Source organism: Vigna radiata, unplaced genomic scaffold (genome assembly GCF_000741045.1).
Source record: "Vigna radiata var. radiata cultivar VC1973A unplaced genomic scaffold, Vradiata_ver6 scaffold_228, whole genome shotgun sequence".
NCBI lineage: Eukaryota > Viridiplantae > Streptophyta > Magnoliopsida > Fabales > Fabaceae > Vigna > Vigna radiata.
The window spans coordinates 308,666-322,710 of NW_014543255.1; the positions used below are offsets into that span (position 1 = coordinate 308,666).

The window sequence follows — 14,045 nt, forward strand, 5'->3', positions numbered from 1 at the left end:
CGATAACAAAATTAAAACCTGGATTTGACCATTGCCTTGCAGAGGGCCAAAATCGTAGAAGGAAAACTTAAATTTGACCATTGCAAAGCAGGGGGGCGATAACAAAAAGAAAAACTTGAGCTTAAGGTGCCAGGCAAATTAGGCTTTTGTGGGCCAGGTGAAACTGGGCTTATGGGGCAGGCGAGCTGGGCTTAGGGGCCAGGTGAAACTGGCTTAGGGGCCAGGCAAAACTGGGCTTATGGGCCAATGTAGGAACTGGGCTTAAGGGCCAGGCGAGCTGGGCTTAGGGGGGCCAGTGTGGAAACTGGGCTTATGGGGCCAGCGTGAAACTGGGCTTAGGGGCCAGTGTAGAAACTGGGCTTAGGGGCCAGCGCGAAACTGGGCTTAGGGGGCCAGTGTGAAAACTGGGCTTAAGGGCCAGGCGAAGCTAGTGTAGAAACTCGGCTTTCAAACTTTTTCTTTTCAAACTTTTTCTTTTCAAACTTAGAGCACCTCTCCCATTTAATCACCATTATTTTCTTTTCATTTTATTCACGTGCACCCCCTTTTTTTTCTTTTTTCCTTCCTTCTCTTTTTTTTCCTTTTCTTTTTCCTTTTTTCTCCCTCTTCTTTTTTTTTTCATCTCCTTTTCCTTTTTTTCTTTTTATTTTTGCCTTTTTTTTTTCTTTTTTCTTTTTTTTTTCTTGTTCTCGCTTTTTTTTCTTCTTTTATCCTCTTCTTCCCTCCTTTTTTTTTAATTCTCTTTTTTTTTTCGTTTTTCATGCTCTATTTTTTTTTCTTTTCTTTTTCCTTTTTTTTTCTTTTTTTTTTTAAAAAAATTTGCTTCTTTTTTTTTATTCTTTCTTCGTTTCCTTTTTTTTCTTTTTTTCTTTTTAAAATAACAAAATAATGGAATAAGACGACAACAAAAATCAAGTCCTATTATTTTGTCACCCGGATGAAATTGGGTGTTGACAATTGGTAAACGTACTTATTTGCCCCTTGCATGTTACACAATTTCTAGACAAGAGAAGATAAGTTTTTGCCTTTGTTTAAAGAGTATCAAAGTACCACAAGGATACTCTTCAAATATGAAGAGTTTAGTGTCGATGCAGGACTTAAAGCTTGTTGGCATGAAGTCTCACGATTGCCACGTCTTAATGCAACAATTGTTACTGGTGGCTATTCGTGGAATTTTGCCCAAAATGTTAGGCAGACCATAAACAGGTTGTGTTCATTTTTCTCGTCAATATGTAGTAAAGTCATTGATCCGATAAAGTTAGATGAACTTCAAGCCAAGATTGTTATCATCTTGTGTCAACTATAGATGTTTTTCCCTCCATCTTTTTTGACATCATGGTACATTTAATTGTTCATTTGGTTAGAGAAATCAAGATGTGCGGACCGGTATACTTAAGATGGATGTATCCTATTGAGCGTTATATGAAGATTTTGAAAGGGTACGTTAAAAATCCATATTGTCCTAAAGGTTCAATGATTGAAAGGTATATTGTTGAGGAAAATATCGAGTTTTGTTCAGATTACATGACATCAACGAATCCAATAGGAGTTCCTCGCACATCATGGTTGAATAAGTTTTCTACAAGTAAAAGCATCCAAGGTGTGAATGTGGTGACAAAAGATCGCGAAGAATTGTTGCAAGCGCATCTTTATATATTGAATAACACAGATGAGGTGATCCCTTTTTTGGAAACACACAAAGCCATTGTTAATAATAAAAATCCAAGACAATCAGAGAAATGACAGTTGATGGAGCATAACAAAACATTTATGTCTTGGTTCAAATCTGAAATTGACAAAGAGCCACATTCTTCTCAAACTTTATTGTGGCTTGCAAATAGTTTAGAGTTTGATGTCGTGTGTTGTACAAGTTATGAAGTCAATAATTGCACATTTTATACGAAGACTTTGGATGATAAAAGCACAGTACAAAATAGTGGAGTCAGTTTAGAAGCTGAGTCGCTTCAATTTTCTACATCAAAAGATCAATCTCCTGTACTTGGATCAATGAGATATTATGGTATAATAGAAGAGATATGGGAGGTTGATTACACCAAATTTTTTGTTCAATATTTCAAATGTAAGTGGTTTGACAATAAGAATGGTGTGAAAATAGATGAATTGGGTATGACATTGGTTGATTTTCGAAAGGTGGGTTACTGAGACAAACTGTTTATCATGGTACATCAAGCATCTCAGGTTTTTTATGTCAAAGATCCTGCGTCTGACCATTGGTATGTCACTCTTCAAGGCAAAAAACAAATTGAGGTTAACGAAGATAATCTGATTAATATTCATATTGCTGACAACCATTCATTTNAAACTACAACAAATTTGGATGACCAATCTCTAGTTGACGACGATGTACATGCAATTCGGTCAGATCATGATGAGGGAATATACATATGATGAATCCATATCTTTATGTATGAATTTCCAATTGCTGTATAAGTATTTTATTAATATCACATAAGTTTTATTTCTTATGATTACTATTACATGTTTTGTTAAATTATATGATATTACATAAGTCTTTTATTAATATTTCATGTTGCTATTTATTTTGACAGATATATGGCTGATCATCCACATTCTTCAGGGGATGAGGCTCCCCCTACCAGATCCAAAAGAGGACCCACCAGGATGAAACAACTTTTGATCAGAAAGAATAGTGGTGAAAGAACTCCAGTGAATGTGAACGTGATCACGGGTGTGGCAACTGGCCCTTATGCAGATGACTTCCGATCATACCTTGGAGTAGTGACACGTGACAGGATCAGTATTCTGACTCCATCTTTTGACCATGTGTCCGAGGTTGATCGGAACATTATATGGAACGATATATTGGTAAGTTAATTAATATCATTTGAATTACAGTTTGTTTATATTGATAATTTTGTACTGATACAACTTTATTATGTTTATTTCAGCTGACATTTGACATTCCAAATGTCGCAACACTTAGAAATAAGTGTTTGTCAACTGTTGCTGAAAACTTCAGAAACTTTAAAAGTAAGTTGACATCAAGATATATCTTTGGAAATCATAAAAATAAGTCTTCATGTAGTACGTATAAGTCCATTGATGAGGAGACTTTGCGACTCTTTGTAGAGAGTCAGACGACAGAGGAATGGAAGGTTAGTATAGTTGATATTATTCAATTCCTCATTAACAAATATATATCATATGAACTAATTAATTAAACATATGTGACAGGCAATTAGAAGCAAAGCACAAGAAAAAAGTGCACATAACAAAAACCCCCACCTATTATCTCGTGGTGGGTATAGGAAGCTTGAGGAGAAAATCCTCAAGCAAAAGGCAGATGCTAGACCACCATCTCAGGGTGGTAGCCCTCCTCAGCCTGCTTCTCCACCTTCTAGACATGAAAAATGGAAGTTGGCTCGTATGAGACCATCGACCACCTACTCTTCTAACACTGCACGAGAAATTTCTGAAAGAATTGTAAGTTATCACTGTTCCGAAAATAATAATAATTTCATTATGCATACTACATTGAAATTTTTAAAGAATAATGATGTTTTGTAATGTTACAGGACTCCTTGGTTGAGCAGAACTCCCAAGAACAATTCACTCCAGAGGGTCTCCAGGATATTCTTACAGTTGCGATTGGACGACCTGAGCACCCTGGACGTGTGCGTGCTGCTGGTCCTAGAGTAGGAATTCAAGATTATTTTGGAAGCTCTTCTCGTCAGCCTTCATATGCATACAACGAAGAACAAAGAGAAACGATGACACAAGAGATCACAAAAAAGGTTTGAGCCGACCTTACGAACGAGATCACAAACAAGGTTAGATCAGAGCTCAGGACTGAATTGTATAGTGAGTTCAGCTCCATGTTCCAGCAGCACTTTGAGACCTATGGCATGTGCCCGGTGCCATCTCCTGTACAGGAACAAGAACATGTTGTGCCTCCCACAAGTAAACTTAATAAACATTTATGTGCAATTATTTCTATCTTTTGTATAATCTAACATTTACTCTAACAGGGAGAAGCGGGAAAGGAAGTTATTCAGCACCAGCTGTCCTAGGGGATGACATGGATGATGCTAGTCCATGTCTGCTATACATTTTAGACGATACCGAGACGGTCCTGGTAGCTCGTGGAACAGTGTTTAAGGCGGCGACTGTTGTTCATGGTATGCAGTTATCAGAGGATGAGGTGAAGGTTTCAGTAGACGAAATGATCATACCAGATGCCTCAGTTCCTCTGGCCACAGATGAGATTTTCACTATGGAACAAGCATTCAAGTCCTTTATCGCTTGGGCTAAACATTTGATTGGTTCAGTTTCTGACCCCCCGATATGGAATTCTTCTTTACACTTCTCATTTTTAAAGTTTACATGTTATTGATGTCAAAACTTATCTTATTTTTCCATGTAACAACAAACGCAAGAACAAGAGAAGATTCCTCTATCTGAGGATGATCCTCTTGGTTCATTGCAGCTACTTGCTGATATCCTTGAAGATAAGCCTTTGGAGGTTGAATATGATTCTAATGTATTTGGGAGAGTCTCTAAGGTCCCATTATACCTTCATGGCTCAGATGTCAAGAGCTTGCTTCGGGAACACAAGAGTTGAATATTACAATTATTCAGCTATGGATGATGTAAGTCTATGAGCAACTATTTATATATAAAATTGATTTGTATGTCAAGTATCCTTATATCAAAGTTAACTTTTGATTTCAGGTATTTGTGTGGGACCAGTAACAAGTTGAGGCACTCTGATGATTATGGATTCATTGATCCCCAATCCATTCANGAATCAAATGATTTTGATCACATCAACACAAATAATGAAAACCTAAGGCTTTATAGGATAAGCTAAGAAAATCATCCAAGTGCTACTACAAAGTGAAATTAAGAACATACACAACATTGTTTCTCAAGAGTCTATATCGTCTAACACATTGCTTGCAGGAAACGTCTGATCAAAAAGAAAAGTCTACATGAAAGCTTTATATATAATATACTTAAGGATTTTTATTAATGGAGAGACAAAAAGAAAGTATGTCATCAAGGAGATTTCTCAGGAATATGTGCAAAATAGTAGGATATATTCTTAAGCTCTCAAATTAAATAATGTTTTATATATTGAGAACCATACTAACATTGAAGCTTAAATGTTTTACATCAAAATAGTGTTGTAAGCGAAAGTATCCCATAAACAATATCGTCTAATGAAAAGCACGCTAAAATACATCTAAATCATAAGAGTCTAATGCCTTATGTCATCTACTGTAAAAAAATGTTATACATCGTCCAACCCTTCTTGAATAATATATTGGAACGGTGCATTAATTACTGACAAGATGTATGACAAGATGTTTTGAACAAGCAATACAAATTAATGACTATAAATGTTCAAATCATTTAATGCATGTATTGTAAAGTTTATTTTGCTTGCATATTGTTAAGAAGTGGACTTTAAGCCTAATTCAACACCACAAAATCGACTTTTGTGGGGTTGAGTTAGACTTAAAGTCCACTTCTTAACATGGTATCATAGTCATTCGTGATTTCATAGTCTGAATTAGTTCATACTAGCACATGCATGGCTCTGATACCATGCTAAGAAGTGAGCTTCAAGCCCACTAAATTTAAAGTATATATGTGGTTAATTTAGAGTATATATTTGGGTGTAGACCTTACCTTACAATCCGATTTTGTGGGGTTGAGTTAGGCTTAAAGTTCACTTCTTAACATGTATCTTATCCTTGTTATCTATGTAGAACAAGAATAGTAAAAGGATTAATCAAAACATCTGCACACGCTGGATAAAGACGTTGAGAGAAGCAAAGGACATTCTAGAATAAATCTATTAAAGACTTATACTCTGGCAGAGCCGTACAGGCTACTCTTCAATAAAAAAAAAAAAACTCTGATAAAGCATTGCACCTTTGATGAAAAGACTAAAGTATGACATCTCACCTAAAGACTACCTGAAAATCAACTCAACATCCAACGATCATCTTTCAAAAATGCCTATATAAAGAAGATCAACTGAAGAAAAGAAAGTTGCTACTCTTGGGAAAAATGATTGAAGCAGAAATATAGGAAAGGTGAAAACTGAAGGAAAGATAAAAGAGAAGAAAAATAGAGAGAGAAAGAGTATGCTCAAGAAAAATCACCATTCATCAACTCTACCTCATTTCAAAGCTTATATCGTCTGATACACTTCAATCCAACAAGATACGATGAAATGAAGCTCAAACCAGATAAAACATGAAGAGAAAGTTATCATCGAATCTAGTTCCTCATGTAAGACCTGGAAAAATAGGGGTCTTAGAAATAAAGTTTTGTTAAGACTTTGGTATGTTTTCTTTTAAGAGTTGATATAACTAATAAGGTGTTGTGTGTGTACATATTTGTTAGAACATAATTATGTTATTTTTTATGTTATTTTAATAAAGTGCAACACATGTTTTGGTATGTTTGTTGGATTGTGATATATTTGTTATTATCAATGTGATATGTTGGCTTGTGGATATAGGTGGTTGTTTAAGATTTGATGTGTGTGAGTTTAATTTCTAGGGAGAAAGCTTAAGAAAAACCTTTAGTTTTATTTGTATTTTTTCCTAAAGATAAAAGGATCTTTTTACCTTTATTTGTATTTTTCCTAAAGATAAAAGAGAGGAAGAAGGGATAAAAAAACCCAACTTTTAAGAATAGAGGTGTTTTTGTAAATAATCTCTTCTATGTGAAAACTCACTTAAAATTTTACTTATNNATATATATATATATATATATATATATATATATATATATATATATATATATATATAAAAAGAAAACAAATTGTCATATTATATACACGAAAATATACAAAATTTTAAAATCTATGTCTCACATTCTCCCATGTTGAACAAAAATGGCCCCAAATTTTGAAATCATCTTCTCAATCTCTTTAGTGAAATCAGTATACATTTAAAATTTTACTTATTTTATATATATATATATATATATATATATATATATATATATATATATATATATATATATATATAAAGTAATAATATACACTAATTTATTTATAACCAAAAGTTTAATAAATAATAATAATAATCAATTTAAAATCTAATTAGTTACGGTTAAATATAGTAAAAATTATATGTGATTAATATCCATTGTGTTGAATGTTTATATAGGGTCCTGTATTTATAATAGAAGAAATATAGACTAAGCTCAAAATACAAATTTAAATAATACCAAACTAATCCAAGATAAAAGATAAATATAAAATTAAGATAATATATCTAATACTCCCCCTCAAGCTAATGCATACAAGTCGTATGTACCAAGCTTGTTACTAATATAATCCATAAAGATTCAGTGAAAATATCTACTTCTGCACTCAAGTGACACCAAATTGCTAATGATTTGGAATACGACATAGAAGACGAAATACCAACCTAGAAAACTCTCCCTGAGCAACAAATCTGAGAGGTTGTTCCATGTAAATCTCTTCTTGCAAATTGTCCTTGAGGAATGCCACCATTGGATAAAGAGGTAATTGTTAGAGAGCCACCATGGTTATAAATAAACTAACAAAAATCATCTTTTCCATGAAAAAAAAAACATATATGGACGGGTCAAACACAATGGTGACAAAAAAGAGTTTAGAAGAGACAACCGCGGAAGAAGCCATGGATGAATAGGAAAGAGAAATATTAAAATATCCAAAATTCTCCAATCAAGGCACAAGAGCAATCTTGATGCTCTGAATAACTGCTTGAGAGGAGACGAGACATGAGACAACGAACGATGAACCTGAAAGAGAAAAACGAGCGACCTCAACGCTCTAAATTGTTACTAGACATGCCACAATGCACGACAAAATAGGAAGCAAATCCATAGCTTTAAAAGGCACTAAGAGCGCGTAGGAGCTCCGACGACGTCATTGATGGCATGATGGTCGGTTGGCCGAGACAATCAAAACCATGTGATTGTCGATCGAAACTAGAACTGCATTAGTGACAATGATAGACGATGATGCCGTTGGCAGTAGTAGATGGCACCGCCACTAGCAGCGACCAATGTAGTGGTAAAGACAACACAATTTTTTTCTCAAAAGAACCTTAGGCTTTAAATACCATGTTGAATATAGTGAAAATTATATATGTAATTAATCTCTCTTGAGTTGAATATACATATAAAGTCCTCTATTTATAATAAAAGAAATATAGACTAAACTCAAAATAAAAATAATAATAATAAAAATAAAAAATAAATATAAAATAAAAAATAATATATCTCACCGTTATTTATTATAATTTTTATTCCAATTTTCATGCCCTCTCATAATTACTAATCGGCACCATCTGAAATTGCATCATACTACCATTATCACCGTTTTTTTTTCGCTGTCAACAAGAGAGGAAAAAGAAAAGTGAAGAGTAAGGAAAAGAGAAGAAAATACCAAAAAAAAATATAATGGAAAACTCTTTTCAAATTGTATTTTATATATTTCGAAAAGTTCTTTTCAAAATACATCATATAAAAATGTTCGAAAAGTTTATTCTAAAAAAGATACATTTCAAAAAATTTGTTCAGAAAATCACATTTTGTAAAATTTATTCCAAAATACATTCCATGCATTACAAATATTATGTTTGAAAAATCTCATTTAAAAAAATCTCCTTCTGAAAAGTATGTTATGAAACTGTTGTTTGGAAAATCTTATTTTAAAATTTTTGAAAAACTTGTTTCAAAAAAATTTCCAAATATATAAACGAAGTCACTTTTTCAAAGAGTAAAAGGGTTAATTTAAAATGTTGATGAGGTGTACAAAGAAATTGTGGGGGGCAAGAAGTAAAACCCTGGTTCCAAATAACTATGTGGAGGCCCAAAGTATCCGAGAGCAGAAGAAGCCCAATTCACAGAGAAAACAGAAAACACGGTTTTAGTTTTTAGTGGCGACGCTAGGTGGTGGTGGTTTTTGAAGTGAGTGCAGTAGGAATGGCGATGACGCAAGGGGTGCAGAAGAACACGCTGTACGTGGGAGGGTTAGCCGAAGAGGTCAACGAGTCAATCCTCCACGCCGCCTTCATCCCCTTCGGCGACATCAAGGACGTCAAGACGCCACTCGACCAGGCTACGCAGAAGCACCGCTCATTCGGCTTCGTCACCTTTCTCGAACGCGAAGATGCCACCGCCGCCATGGACAACATGGACGGTGCTGAGCTTTATGGCCGCGTCCTCACCGTCAACTATGCCCTCCCCGAACGCATCAAAGGCGGTGAACAGGGCTGGGCCGCCCAACCTAGTAAAAACCCTAATCCTATGCTTATTTTCACATGCTTAAACCCTAATTTCTGAATGTTCTAATTCTATGCTTTGTCTTGTGTTTTCTGTGGGAGATTGACTGTGCATATCTGTTTTGTGTTTCAGTTTGGGCGGATGCCGATACCTGGTTTGAGCGCCAGCAGCAGGAGGAGGAGATGCGGCGGATTGAGGCAGAGAATCGCGCGGCAATGCAGGCGGCGGAGGATTTGCACCGAAAACAAGTGGCTGAACAGCGAGAGGGAGAGAAGGAAGAGGAAATTGAGATCAAGGATGATCCTATGGCCAAGGCTGAAGCTGAGGTTCTACGACAATAGATTACGGTGATCTATCAAATCGGATCAACTTGGTGAGTGAATATCTAATGTGATTTTGTAAGGATACAATCTAGAATCTCATGCGAACATCTAAACCCTCTATCAATAGGCTGACCTTGGTGGGTCATTTGTAATGTGAGATAAATCTTGTGTATGAGTACTTATTTCTATAGATTATGAAACAGGATAGCTAGTGAAATGAAACCACCATTCTTTGGAAAAGAAGTTAAATTCCGTTGGGTATAAGTTTAATCTACATTGAATTTTAGATTCGTCTTATGTATATAATTTTTTTTTTTGGCATAAGAGAAGAGTGATTCTTAAAAGCTTGAAAAGTGCCTAAAGTGGACTGTACTGAGATTGAGAGCAATATAAAGAAACATTTTGCAGGGTTACATGAAAACCTAAGCATGAATACTAGAGCATACTCATAGACCATGTGCTCTGAGTTCCCTATCTGATTATGTCTGTACTAAACTGTCTAAGCATTTGAATTGCTCTCTGTCAGCAGCTCGTATTAGCTCTCCGATAATTTTGTTTCTTTAGTTTTTTATCTAACTCTTAACCAACGATATGAATTCCCCTGGCTGAAATGCTTTTAGTTATCGACATGCCTTTGTTGAATTCTCTGCAGCCATGATTAATATTTTGAAGATCTTGAGTGTCCTATTAAGCAAATTTTATAGATATACCAAAATCAAAGGAAATTTCACCCGAGTTTACCAATGTATAGAAATCCACCAACACCTGTTTTCTCAGCTGTAAACACAAAAAGTTAATGTTGCAGGACCTACCCTTTTGTAGTCATTAGATTCCTTGTCATTGTCAGCTCAAAGGAAACTCCACTTTAGTTATGGAGGATGCATTCAATGAAGCCGTTGACCAGAAGTGTGTCATATCTGCTAAAGTTGTACTACTTTATGATGGTATACATTCACACTGAATGACTCAATCAATAGCATCAGTAACAATAGATATATGGATAGATTGTTTTTGCTTAATCCAGTTTGACAGTTTTATGGATAGATGGTTTTATCAAGGGCTATTGATTAGTACTATACCACAAACCCCTTACTCGGACAAGTTTGAACTATTCTAGTTTCTCAATGTTCAGCCAGTCCTTAAACAGAAAAGAATTCCACTTTGGATTGCTTCTCCATAAAAAATAGAATTTTGTTTCTGCCATGCTCTTATGAAAAGAATATTGTGCTTCAAATATTTGCTGGATTATAATTGAACCATAATCTATTTTTGCTCCTATTTGACGCCAAAGCACCTTAAATGTCTGGAAGATGAAATGATAAAAAGTTGTACTTGACATACATTATTATCAGTTTTATGTGTAACAAAGTAAAGGGAAAGCATTCGTTCTAAAAGTCATCCCTTTTTTTTTTCCTTCTAACTCTTTGAAGAAAGTCCTAAATGAGTAGGAGCATTAGCAATGATTAGGGATAACAAAGTGTATTAAAATGATAATTGTATAAATACAGGTAGGGAAGTATATAATTCAATTGACCCCACCCCACATATTATTTATGTGTATGATTATGCATTTTCATATTTGTAGTTGAGACTTATATTTGAATGATTTCAATTTATGTTTTTAATTAATATTATGTTTAAATATCAATTCTAAAATTTCAAATGATTTACTATTTAATTTTTAAATTATGACCAATAGATAATTGTAGATAAGTAACCTTTATTACTTTTTTATATTTATACATAAATAATATTTATATTGCGTTTTACTATATAACATTTATAGTTTTTTTTTTAGAATTTAGATGTGTTACATAGGTTGTTTTTTAACTTTTATGAATTATAAAATTTGATATATTGTTATTATCTGTAGATACTATTCATTAATATTTTATCTTATAAAAAGGTTATCGATGTAAAAATAATTTAAAATTAAATTTTAAAATATAAATAATTAAGTAAGTTGTAATTTAAAAATTAAATTTGAACATAAGACAAATATCTTTTGAACTTTAATATATATATATATATATATATATATATATATATATATATATATATATATATATATATATATATATATATATATATATATATATATATATAAGAATAATTAAGTTTTAAATGATGTTTGATAATAACATGTCCTTAAAAAACTCAAAATTATGCTAAGCTGTTTTAATTTTATGTTTGGATATGTTTAATTTACCTTAGATTGTTTAAGAGTTAACTTTAATTTTTCTAAAGATAAAGAATATTTTATTAAAATAAGATATGATATATAGGTGTAATGTGTGATTAAATTTGTATTAAAACAATACTAAGCAAATAAACATTGAACTAAAGATATACTAGTAAATAAAACAATCATATGTTGAGTTTTATCCCAATAATAACATAAAGGCTTAATACCTCTTTTGGTCTCTCTAGGGGTGAATGTTCAAGTGCATCCTACCTTTTTTGAAAAGTTCAATTTTGTCCCAATTTGTGAAAAAAGTGTACAATCAAGTCCTTTTCGGTCACGGCGTTAAAAATTTAACGTTTCACTTGACAGCGAGGAAGTATCAATTCAACGTGGTTGATTTTTGTTCAGAACGTCTAAGGGTAACTTTGTGATTTTAAAAAAATTCACTTGGTTAAGAAGTAAAAGGGGTTAGGGTTTGGTTTCCTCCCAATTGGTCTTTGAGGTTTGGAAAGTGTTTGTGGAGAAATAGGAATGACTTTCCAAGGATGTTCTTCGTTTTCGAAAATTGGGCCAAAGGGTGTTCTTCTCGTTCATCCCATGGTGGTGCCTGTAGGGGAGGTGGGTTAATCCCAACTTGTTATTGTGAAGATATTACAGTAATGAAAATGGTCAAAACTACGAAGAACGTTGGGAGAAATTTTTGGAGTTATTCTCATTACAAGGTTTGAAGTTCTCAGTTAATTTTTTCTTCATTCAACCTTAGTTATATTTCTGTAGGAAAAATTCAGAGCAATGTGAAGAAGCTACAATGTCATAAAACTCCAATTCTTTCTAGAATTGACCATCCTTTATGTAAATTCAATGGTTTCTCTCTAGTCTCAGGAGACAAAGACCACAACAACAAGTATCAAAATACCATATATTGAAAGATTACCGCCATATACCTCTTGGATATTTTTGAACAGGTGTTTTAACTTTCAAATAATTAATGTTCTCTCTTGATGGGTCTGTTGTGCAATTTTGTTTTTCAAATTGAAACTACCTACTTCACATTTTAAAACAGAAACCGAGATATCAAAGTTTATTGATCCCAGATTGTATAATATTTTTATGCTATTTTAAATCTTTCACATGCATCAGAAATCAGAGAATGGCTGATGATCAGTCAGTTGTTGGAAGAAGACGAATCTACTATGATCAACATGGAAGTGAAGCACTGATATGTAGTGACAGTGAAGAAGAGTTAATAGAACATGAGGAAGAAAAACATGAATTTTCTGAGGCTGAAAACCATTTGACTTGATGCATTTGTTGTTGATAGCTCCTTTATCATCATTACATAACTTGATGCATTCTCAGTTAATATAAGTCAATTATTTTAAAATCCCAAATTTACCCTTAGACGTTCTAAAAAAAAAAAGCCACGTTGCACAGATGTCTCCACACTGTCAGGTGAAACGTTAAATATTTAACGCCGTAACAAAAAATGACTTGATTGTACACTCTTTTCACAAGTTGGGACAAAATTGAACTTTTCAAAAAAGGTAGGATGCAGTTGAACATTCACCCCCTAAAGAGGGACCAAAAGAGGTATTAAGCCTAACATAAATTGTGTGTTTTATGGTTTTTTTTCACAAACTTATAAATATATACGTGTTAATGATTATCTGTCGTAGTTGCTATTATATTAGAATTTGGATTCAATTGTAAAGGTGTACAACAACAAAAAAAAAAATAACTGCATCTTCACACACATTAATGGAATTTTCTAGTATTCTTTTTATTGGTTTATTAACTATGCATATAAATAAAGTGTGTAGCTAGGTAGTTTAGTACAATATCCATTGTGTAAGAGAAAATGTAATTTGATTGATTTTCTCAGTTTTTTTCACACTAATGTAAAAATGTTGGTTTACGGATGACGTATATGAGTGGATGGTGACATTATCGTAAATAGTTTGATAAAGTAACCCGACGTATATGAGTAGAGGTGGCATTATCGTAAATAGTTTGGTAAACTATACGTCGGTTGTGAGGTAAAACGACATCTATAATAATGTAGACGTTCACACTGCCACAAACCGACATTTAATGACCTAAGATAGGTGAGAAGACAGTCTAGTGACGTCGGTTAAAACTTATTTAAACTTTGAAAAATTAAAACTTATTTAAAACAATTAAAACTCTTATATAAAAGTTAAAAATTAAACTTTGAAAAAATTATTTAAAACAAATTTTACAAATTGACTTGTATA

General features: G+C 33.3%; 1 protein-coding gene across 5 annotated transcripts; it reads left to right on the top strand.

The window, feature by feature from the left end:
- Positions 1 to 8,923: 8,923 nt before the first annotated feature.
- On the top strand, positions 8,924 to 13,174 carry LOC106753407 (peptidyl-prolyl cis-trans isomerase E). 5 transcript variants are annotated; one of them, XR_002666779.1, is made up of 4 exons: positions 8,924 to 9,289; positions 9,415 to 9,655; positions 12,568 to 12,755; positions 12,931 to 13,174. XR_002666779.1 is itself a non-coding variant. In XM_022777508.1 (3 exons), the coding sequence occupies exons 1-2, from the start codon at positions 8,983 to 8,985 to the stop codon at positions 9,621 to 9,623; spliced, it is 516 nt and encodes a 171-aa protein (XP_022633229.1). In that variant the 5' UTR covers positions 8,924 to 8,982; the 3' UTR covers positions 9,624 to 9,655; positions 12,931 to 13,174. The 5 variants fall into 5 exon arrangements, 4 of the variants coding, with proteins under 4 accessions (XP_022633229.1, XP_014490693.1, XP_022633227.1 ...); XM_022777508.1 differs by lacking the exon at positions 12,568 to 12,755; XM_014635207.2 differs by lacking the exons at positions 12,568 to 12,755; positions 12,931 to 13,174 and adding an exon at positions 10,411 to 10,550.
- Positions 13,175 to 14,045: the final 871 nt, after the last annotated feature.